The sequence below is a fragment of the Macrobrachium rosenbergii genome, chromosome 11 (assembly GCF_040412425.1).
Source record: "Macrobrachium rosenbergii isolate ZJJX-2024 chromosome 11, ASM4041242v1, whole genome shotgun sequence".
Lineage (NCBI taxonomy): Eukaryota > Metazoa > Arthropoda > Malacostraca > Decapoda > Palaemonidae > Macrobrachium > Macrobrachium rosenbergii.
The window spans coordinates 50,444,600-50,455,616 of NC_089751.1; the positions used below are offsets into that span (position 1 = coordinate 50,444,600).

Genomic DNA, 11,017 nt, shown 5'->3' on the forward strand with positions numbered 1-11,017 from the left:
GAGATGCAAGATTATACTGTATTTGATTTGTGAGATACTAGACATTTAACTACATCTGATTTGGTGTAGTAGTATATAACTTTTAAATATGAACATTTAGTTTTGATAATCTTTCATGGGTAAATGAAATTTATTGAGTAGTTCCTTGTTTACTTGGGCAATAATTTTTTGTGAACCATTGTTAATTTTTCTTTATCAAAAACACGAGCCAGTAATGATTAGCATCCTTCATATTGAACTAGGCTAGCTGGGCGCTCTAGGGAATACAGTACGTAAGTACGGTAGTTATATAGTGTTTTAGTGAATGGCAGTTAAGTACCAGTTAATTCTATTTTTTTTGAGAATGGTTAAAATCTTATTTAAATGTTTTTTACAATTGCATCTTTATTAAAAACTGCCAACTTTATAGTTTACTTGAAAACTAAAAGGACTCGAGGGGTGGCTGTTATTAGTCACCTCAAAATTTCGGCTATTAAAGTATTATTTAGTGTTATAATCTTGATTATGTTATCGACATGAGATCAAAAGCTTCAAGCTTTTGGGGAAGTTTGCTAAATAACCATATTGAATTTAGCTTTTCTTCATAATTGAACAGTGTGGCTTCTCTGTGGCGCCGTAAAGTATTAGCCGCCACAGTTTTGGAAGTTTTTCTTTTTAGTTTTCAATTTTTTTTATCTTACGTGTTTCATGGTAATTAGCTCTACAGCATGTTATATTTTTAGTTTTATCATTGTTTATTGGAAGCAAAAGTGTGATTAGGCTAAGCCTTGAAAAGGGAAAGCTGTATGTCATGCCTTAGAAAGAAAGCTAATGTCACATACTGTTTGTTCATTGAAATGAGGTGTACGGAGAGTTCATTAATGCAAACTCTTCAGAATTATATAGATAAAAGTTTTGGAGTTTCATGTCATTCTTTGGAGGAGGGAGGGGGGTTGAAATAAGATTCAAATAGATCTGTAGAGACTATTTTAGGTTGTTTTCCCCCATATAGAAATGACTGTGGTCTATCACCGTAAGATCTTTATAAGGATTACCCCAGCACCTTGGTTGACTCAGATTCCTTTTGGGTGTTATAGGAAATCACATTACTTGTTAATCTTAGTGTCTCTCCAGTGAGCTAAAAGCAAGTAAATGGCCATGGTTATAGTTTGATTTAGAAGGTATGGAGTGCATATGTTAATGAACATCAGAGGTGGTTGGGTTGGCAGGAGACCCTTAGGATTAAGAGATACTCTCCCATAACAGCCATTGTTCAGTGTCTCTGGTTCAATTTTTAGTTCCTTTTTGTTAATCAGCTTGTTTTGGGAAGATAACTGATTGGATGCCTTGTTAAACGACCTCCAGGTGGAAAGGATATGCACAGTTGATGTAACAGAGGGAAATGAAAAGAAATACATGTATCAGATTTTGTTGTTATTCTTTCTTATCACAACTTCACACCACAGATGTAGACAGGTATGTATATTATTATAAATAATATAGTACATAAGGCGTGGGTAGCAAGTGAATTGATAAAGTATAAAGGAAAGAGTTGGAGGTTCATCTTGCTGAAGAAAGATGGGCTTTCTGGACTATGTTGGAACCGTGTATTGGCAGTTAGAACAGGTGACTTAAGTCTACCCCCTACTAAGAAAAGAATTAATCAAATAACCATTGCTGGCCAGAAGCCATCCCTCACAGCAATGTTGTTAATATTAGGAGAGAAGAGGACATGTCTGTGCATGCTGCCCTGTTTATTGTAATATCAGTGTTCCTGTAAAGAATGCTGAAGAACTTCAATGATGTAAAGTACTTGAAAATATTTTTCTCTTTCAAAAAAACTTGACTTGTAACCCAGAGATGTCAGAAAGGGAACTTTTTTAGATAGCATCATGTGTAGATAGGGTTTTAAATCAATAAATTGGTAATTTGGAAAAGAGAGCCATTTTAAGGTATTTAAATAGGGAGACATAAATTTTCACGGGATAGGTTAGTCATAGCTAATCCTGATTTTTAAGTTGGAAACCAAGGTGATGTGAAGTGCACTCTCAGAAGTATTTTATCCTGAGTCAGTGTGTATTTTATTACCACCACTCACAAGCCATTCTGAAGAAAAGAGCATTGAGGGCTAGGAATTAATTTTAAAATAAAACAGTACCTGCACTGTAATCTGCAAGCGTATGATTTGGATGAACAAAAGAAATCAACTCCCCTGTTACAGTTTGGCACACTACTGTCAAGTTAATCTGGACAGATTTTAATGTGGAAGTTTGTGGAGCACTCTAAGCTATTAATTATTGGAGACCAACAGTTATTTATAGTGTCAGAAAGAGGAGGAAATCTTTTGAGGGATAGGGCCATTGACTAAATTGACACTTCTTGTAACTCAAGTCCCAAAATTGTCTTCGCTAGTCCTTTTATCTTGCATTTAGAAAGGAGGCCTAGTTTGTAGTGATCAGTATGTACGGTAATGGTGGGTGGTGTTTAGCTGCAAAGAAGTGGATCCTAGGCCCCCATCCTTTAGCCAGCTTGACCTTTTTTTATTAACTTAATTTGGATAAGGGAAAGTGATTGACTCATATTACCAGGATTGGAGGTGCTGACCAAGAAAATAGGTGACTATGTCCAGAACATCTAGCTAATCAGTTCTGCTGAGGAGATTATCTGCACCTTGCCCAGAAACTGTTTGTACATTCCCCAAATTTCATTTCCTGTTGAGTCGGGTTATAATGTCCCTTCTTTGAGTTCATCTTCGAGTAAAACAAATAAATGAAGGCCTTTGCCAAGTCTCATTTGATTCCCACCACTGAATCTGCTGAGCTGCAGGAGTCTGAATTAAATGTACTGTAGATCTTTAAACCCATATTCCTTAGTCCAAGTATAAACAGAATGTATAATTTTCAAGTTTAATTAGATTGCAAAATGCACATCTGCCAAGCTGTTATTGTCATTTTGAGCATTGGTATTAGAGCAACTGTAATAAAGGAAGAATTACATTATGTCTGGTAACTTGATTATTTTATAAATCATTGGAGGAATTGTAGCTGCTATGTAAAGGGTATAATATTAATTGATTGCACAATTTTTGCCTTTTGGATATCATATTGTTTTAAAACAATGCTGTATGGAAGGGTCTGAATGATGGGTTTTTCAAGCTTTAGTATAATTCTGTGCTGTCGAGATAAAAGAAAACACCTGTTTAGTACACATAAAATTGTTTGTTTCAACCTTGAGCTAGTTAATAGAGTTTTCTACACATTTTAGTCCTTTCCAAATACTCTTTGATTTGACTGAATTTCACCTTACAAAGAAAGTACATATGCTTTGCTATGGTAATCACATGAATTTTGGTACTGCAGAGGGTACTTTATTAAAATTTTGGAATATTAAAGAACCCTTACCCCATTTCTTTACTTAAATAATAATACAGTAGGACAGTTACCCGAGTATGAGTAGAAATATGATTCTATAATAATGTCAAAGACAGTTTTGGGTAAATATCAGTGGTTTACAGTATATCTTTTTATACTGAGGAGAAATTATCACTTTTTTCAGTACATAGAATGGAGTACTAGTTGTTTTGAGGATTTGAGAGAGAAATGTTGCTTGAAATAGTGCAGACATTATGCTTTGCTGGAGAAAGCAACTGGTTTCTGGAAACTTTCCCTCTAGTCCGGGGTTTGCATTCTAAAAAAGTACTGGAATGCAGATGATATAGTATCAATAAAAAATTGAAATGTAACCATTGTTTGACATATCTTGACTTTCTTTTTTCATAATTGCAGGATATTTGCACTAAATTGAAAAGAAAAGTAAATTGCTCATTTTTAGGACTTGTCTTTCTCAGCTTTTGAGTGTTCATGAAATTAAATCTTGGAAGTGATTAAACACTGTACTTTCTAATATTACTTTTGCTTCATGAAAGTATACTACAGTGTTCTTTCTCTTTCCTTTCTTTTGAAGTTTGAGTGCTTGCTCTTCAATATTTTTTATTCGTATTGAATTTATTTTGCATCATTTCTGTTAAGGAAGAAGCTTTAAAATGAGCTGAAATCAAACAAAGTATCTTCCTGTTATAATTCCTGTAACATCCTTGCTGTTTGTCTCCCTCCCTTCTGTATTTATTGCACCATTGTGGAAATTTATAAGATGAGAGTTTCCGGGCAGTTTAAGAATTTGACTCAAGTATTCACTGTGTTATGTATGAGTACATTCTGAACTGATTTGTGATGAGGGATATGAGATGGAAAATTATTTTTATGTATATGTGTTTACTTGATATCAGATTTCTTAAACATTAATGTATAGAGCTTTACTTTTTAGTGTGATTTTAAAAAGTTATTCTTGATTTAATAAAATTGTGAAGTGCACTGCTCAAGCTTCTTGTTTATGGTGTTATGCTGTCATGCAAACTATGGCCTGGTCTTCTTTTCCCAGAAAGGGTCAAAAATTGCGTTTTAAGGGCCTTGCTGAGGACCCCCAAAGTGTCACAGAGCCTGTGCTTGTTAGCTATAAGGCGAAATCCACCACCCTAAGGTAGTGAGCTTTCACCCAGGTTTTATATGTGCACTCTAACCTTGCATGTGAAACATTCATGTACGTAGATTAAATGAAAATGACCGTACTTCATACCTTTTCTAAGCATTTAAAATGTATTAAATCCTGTATAGTAAAATTTATATTAGTAACTTCCTTTAGTTTAGTTTTCACAATTATTGACAATGGTGGCTTTTTATAGTTGATAGTGTGATAACGTTGTCTGTGTGTGGGTGTGAAATGAATATACTGTAGAAGTCTGATTATCCATAATTTTGTGGACCAAGTCCTTACTTAATGATAAAAAATCCCTAATAATTTGATCATTTACCCTCTAGATTTCAATATCTTTTGTTGGTCGACTGTGAGAAATTTTTATCTCCATGACTTCTATTGCTAGTACCGTAGTGTGGAGACCAAAGGATATTCTTATTTAGATAAAATGTCCAAATATGTTACAACTAAAATACCTCCTAGAACATTACCACAAGGAAGTTCACCTACCTTCCCTGTTCTTAACAAGTTTTCATTAGTTAAGTAAAATTGATATACCATATTTCCTGGCGCCAAAGATACTGTGACCTCGAAGATGCACCCCAGTTTTGACAAAAAAAGAAAAGAAAAAAAAAAAGATAAATTTAGAAATAAGGTCATACCACATCAGCAAGTTGATGGCTTTCATTTTGGTTGTTGCACTGCGTGCATTTGTCTGTCTCAGTGCTCTGAAGTAGCATGGTTATGGCTGCTACAAAATGTTGAGATTTTTAGTCTTTCAGGTAATTTATTTTGAAAATGCTGTACTCTTTTTTTGTGATTTTTTCAGGTTAATTTTTTTTAATATTTAATGTTTTTCTGATAACCTGAAAAAGCATACAGTCAACCCCCACTATTCGATGCCTTGCAATTTGCAGACACAGATTCATGGATTTTTCTTTGGAACTTATTCCCATATTATTCGCAAAAAATTTGGCAATTCATGAACTTTATCGTCGAGAAATATTCACTAATTAGTGTATTTTGATGTTATTTTCATGACTGAATACATTTTTGTACGATAAGAAAATTATTTACTAATTTTCAAATATTAATATTAAGATTAATATGATTAAATAATAATACAGGTAATAATAAGTACTAATTATCAAATATTAATAAGATTAAATAATAATAATACTGCACCTATAATAATAGTAATAAGATTAAATAATAATATTGAATAATAATAAGATTAAATAATAATAAGATTAAATAATAACTCAACTTATGTCGAAAGAAACAGGTTTTTAGCTTTGGCTGGAAAAAACTGCTTCTCTCCCCTCCATAGGTTCAGGAGGGACAGATTTATAGGTACGATACTCAGATATGATACGTATTTGAAATGATATTAAGATTATATTAAAGTAATATATAACATTGAAATTATATTAAAATGATGTATAAGTATTTTATGATGATAGTTTAAGGTATATTTGGTGTTTGAATGATTAAAATAGGTACTTGTAAGTATTATTAGTGGAGGTCTTTGGTGTTTGAAAGATTAAAATAGCCAGTTATAAGTGCTCTTAGAGGAGGTGTCAAGTATTCCCAGATTTTAGCTATGGGGGGGGGGTTTGTGGTCCCTATCCCCCGCGAATACCAGGGCTCGACTGTACAGTATTACCAAGTAATGTACACAGTATAAATTGCCTAGCTGTATTCATTAGAAATTTTTTTGACCAACAGTCTCAGTGTGTGGAAATAGATGGGGCCAAAAGCTGGTGCAATATTTAAAGATTTTGATAACTTTGGGTCCAGGCTTATGAAGTAATTTTTTTTTAATCAGACATAAGAAAAGCTTAAAAATGCTTCAGGAAATCTTATAAATACAGAATCTTATTTTACTGCAGTTACACTGTAAAATTACAGTAGGAACATGACATTCAAAACAGAAGAAAATGAAAATAAAATGAAGATTATAATCCACACAGTACAGATATGACAGATAAGAAAAAATTGTAATTCAAAATATGAAAATATTGTGCACTTTGTTACTGTTTGCAAAAGTTCCCTACAAATATGACAGGAACATTTTTTATTATGATAGTCTTACTGTAGTAAGATTTACTAGTAAACCCATTTTAACACACCACAGTGTTACTTTTGTCTGCTAATATTGTTCCTGTAAAGTTAGGGTTGTGCTGAGAGTGAAAATATCAGTAATAATGATATACAACATGTAAGACACTACTCATCTATTGACTTATCTGCTAATGCTAATATGAAAGTGATTTTTTATGACTAGGAACATATGTAGGTATGGGACTGTGATGAACATGTATCTTATACACAGACCGGGTGTGCAATGAGGAAGATAGCTGACATATGCTGTTGTCACATCTGTGTGAATGGGAAATAGAGAGCCGAGTCAATTGCTGTAGGAGAGGAGATAGAGCCTCCCTGTCCTGAGTCCTGTATATTCTACCACTGTGCCAACAAGCACTATTCGGGCCAAGACCAACTGCGTATAAGAGAATTCTTTGTAATTAGTTGGTCTGTCTTGTGGAGTCATAGGGGTGACCATGAAAGAATTAACTCTTTTGAGGACTTACAGCAGCTACAAAAACATTATTATATATATGTATATGTATAGTTATATTTATTTTTACAATAATTTGGTTATTAATGTACAAAATAAGTATACATTATACACATCATATATAAGGTCATATGCAAGCATTCTTATTATTGCCTGGCAAAGATAACCATTGTGTGGGGTTATGAGAGACCCGTGAAAAACGTAACCTTGGTCTGTAGGATGGATCACCAATTTCCAAAACTTATTTAAGAAAAGAAATGTCTTTTACTGTGGGAAATATGGTATATTAGTAAACATCACTGCCATCATAACCAAAGTATTAGTTATTGAATACAATTTTTAAATATACGATCTCTTAGCTCTAATTAATTGCTTGGTGACTGAGGCTACTGTTCAAAGGAATCCAGAACAATACAGTAGATGACTCTGCTGCAGGCTTCTGGGATTTTGGATCAACCTCCAAAGCCTCTGGGTCGTCAGCATTCAACAGCTCGGGGTCTTCAGTCCTCAAGGGCTTTTTGGTGTCAGTCTCTAAGACCTCAGGACCATCAACCTCTTGTGTGAAGCTCAGGGTCATTCAGCTCTTCGGGATGAGAGTCAGCCTGGGCCATGAAGGGCATGGTTCATGTCCTGTTGCAGGGAGGTGGGGACAGATAAGGAGGCAGTGGGTTTTGTTAGAAGCTCTCCTAAACAGGTCATAAATAGTAGCTAAAGTTAAGTAAATCTTAGTTTAACCAGACCACTGAGCTGATTAACAGCTCTCCTAGGGCTGGCCCGAAGGACTAGATTTATTTTTAAGTGGCTAAGAACCAATTGGTTACCTAGCAATGGGACCAACAGCTTGTTGTGGAATCCGAACCACATTATAGTGAGAAATGAATTTCTATCACCATAAACAAATTCCTCTTGTTCTTCACTGGCCGGTCGGAGATTCGAACTCGCAACCAACAGAGTGGTAGCTGAGAACGGAACCCGTTCACCCAGCGAGGAACTCATAAATAGTAGCATCTTATATTAGATGCTATTCTCTTAGCCTAGAGAGGCTTGGACATCACATGGCCGTGCATGACTTGTGAGCTGTTCAGAATATCTTTAGGAAAACTTGAGTATAGCCTCGCATTCCATACTCTTTGTGGCTGCCCTCTTTTGTCTCAAATATTTGTGGATTGATCATACTCAAGAATATATATGTTCATCTGTTACCTTCTGTCCACATCATCTTGTAGGGTATTCTTGTATTTGATCATCTTTTTGTTTCTGAACTGTAAAAAATCCTCCTGGTCATCTCCAACATCCTATAATAATGCAAGGCCACAATTTTTGCTGTGGCTTTGCATTGTTGACCTTTCAGTGTAATAGGACAGAGCAGTTATATAAATGGAATCTTTTGTGTGGAAATCACACTGAAAGTCTAGTACAGAGAGAGTGGAATTTAGTACCTTCTGTGCAAAATATCCACTGCAGCTCATTTGAAATTTTGGGATGACACCACCCCCCTCCTCCCATCCTGCAGATTAAGCCAAAGAAGTAACATTGATTCTACAGGAAGAACCCTCCTTCAAGTCAACTGTGTTTACTGGCATGCAGTAGCCAAGTGGTGAAACCAGTGGGAAAAGACAGCTGCAGGCATTCTCATGTGTGTCACACCACACTGGTAAAAAACTTGGCATTTTTCAATACCTTGGGCTTTCAAACTCTTCAAGAATCATTTTTCATATATGAGTCCCAACTTCACTTGTACACTTGTAATACTGTCACACATTCTTTGTTCCCTTTGGAGCCTGTAGGAGTGCTTTCCCCAGCCATGCAAAACTCATTCAAGGATATCATAATAAAATAGGCCTGTATCCTCAGCATTGTAAATCTGTGTGAGATGTGGGTCATGATCAAGTATAAGCTGTGTAAAAGTGTCGCCATAGCATTCAGCAGCTCAGCATCAGCAGACCTAGACTCAACACTGGAGTCCAGTAAACCACTGATACAGCACTTGGTCCAGTCATCTAACTCCTGTCTTGTTTGGTTGTTGCTGAGTTTTATTTAAAATTCCTGAATCATGAAATCCGTAGGTCTTGATATTACAAAACATGGAGGAGCTGATCTTGAAACCTTGTTAAAACTTATGTCATCATCATTTTAGAGGTTATTTTGATGCTCAGTGCAATTTTGGATATTGGTACTAAGGCAGATCCTACCAAATACTGTACTGTACTTGTTCCCAAGATTGGCATTGCCATACCCTTCAGTCAGAAAAGAGAGCTTGCATCTGAGTTTCATAGGTCCATTTCACATCCAAAATTATTTGCAAAGGTGCTGCTCACCCATATTTGATATTCTCTTGGAGGTCTGGTGGATCCAGAGAGGATTAGGGGTCCTGAATTGTTTTAAAATTCTCAAAACTTTTAAAGAATCAGCTACAGGATATTTACGAAATCTACAGAAAAATGAGTTGCTGAATAATCAGACTTCTACTGTAGTGTGTTATATTTTTATATTCAACTGTGCAGTAGTTGTTAACCATTTGTCATCATAGATACAAGGAATAATAGCTCTTACTCTTTTCAAGTAATACAATTTCTTCTTTATTGTGAGCAAAACATAATGCATTAGTTAAGTATATCGTGATAGAGAAATACAAATATATTATTGGTAAAATTGCTAAATTTTGCTAGTCCTATACCAGGATTCCTCAAAATTTGTAAATGTTATGGGTTTCTGATTTGGCAATATTTTATTGTCAGAGAAATAGCACAGTTTCCTTGCATTTGTGACTACTTGTTGACCTTTCCTTTTAAAGAACTGTGATTGTATAAACCATGATTTTGATTTTTTGTAGCCTTTGTGATTGTAAGGACTGAATTTTATGAATGTATGATTTGCAAATGCAATTTTTTTTTTTAGATGAAGTGTTCCTAATCTCAGATAGGAACATGTAATGCTAGAACAACTTGGTCATACTTGCTTATCCTCGTTTCTTTTGATTTGATCACCAAAATGCTTGATATTACTGTATTGCAAGTTATTTTATCCCGATTGTGTGTACTTGTCAGGTTTGGATACTGTTTGCTGTCTGTAAGTTGCTTTTTCATAGCATATTGTTCCTTAACAAAAGGGACACTAATGCAAAGGTGAGAGAGAGTTGTTATCTCTGTGAGAGCAGTGTCTCCACATTTTTGTGTTGGAGTTTTAAAGGCTTAATATTTATGGATATCAAACACTTATACAGTGTATTTTTTTTAAAGGACAGAAGGTATGAAAACATATTTTGGCAATGAAAATTATTAAGGAATGACCATTGAAGTCTTGATATACTTTTATGCTGTGATTAATAATCCATGCCATTACAGTGTTGTCTTTGAACAGTATGATGAAAAAGGGATGATGAAATGCGATTCATATAACTCTTGTGGTGATGTACTGTTATTGCCTGTCTGCAGCCACTAGTGAAACCAGCATAAGATTTGTTAAGTAAATACAGTAAATTCAAGGTCCTAAGAAAAAATCACTGTATGAATGATGGGTTATCACTGATAAATAGAGCTAGGAAAAACATTATAAAACTATCAAGTGGATGGCGTGCGTCCTTTATTTCCTTGTGAACCAAGAATGCCTCACTATCTAAGCTTACTTAAGACCAAATAGGCAGAAGGTGCTAAGAGTAGAGTTTGGTTTGTCAAGTACAAATAATAGCTTGTTGAGCAATCAGAGATGACCATTTGTGAATTAATAGTAATTAGAGAGAAGATGGAAAGAATAGTATCAAATGAACCAATAAGCCATTGTCCCTCAAATGAAGTTTTATGGATGTTTAAGGGAAAGAACCATAAATGTAGATTCAAAGTTTTGGGATAGTTAAAGGTTTGTGAATGAAATCTAGAGTGGCTGGTGTTCAAAGCCAGTACAGGCGGTCCGTTCTGATGGTGTGATGAT

At 34.9% G+C, this 11,017-nt stretch overlaps 1 protein-coding gene across 33 annotated transcripts in view; it reads left to right on the top strand.

Moving 5' to 3' along the window:
- The window catches only part of LOC136843439 (phosphatidylinositol 4-phosphate 5-kinase type-1 alpha-like), a 350,658-nt gene that overhangs the window by 271,715 nt on the left and 67,926 nt on the right, over positions 1-11,017 (top strand). For 18 of the 33 annotated variants that reach the window (XM_067111936.1, XM_067111944.1, XM_067111938.1 and 15 more), the window contains one exon: positions 4,417-4,515. The exons of 14 other annotated variants lie outside the window; for them this stretch is intronic. In XM_067111936.1, coding sequence (XP_066968037.1) covers positions 4,417-4,515 — 99 coding nt within the window. Of the gene's footprint in view, positions 1-242; positions 292-4,416; positions 4,516-11,017 lie in introns of those variants that run through there. One more of the 33 variants, XM_067111949.1, reaches the window with a different exon arrangement.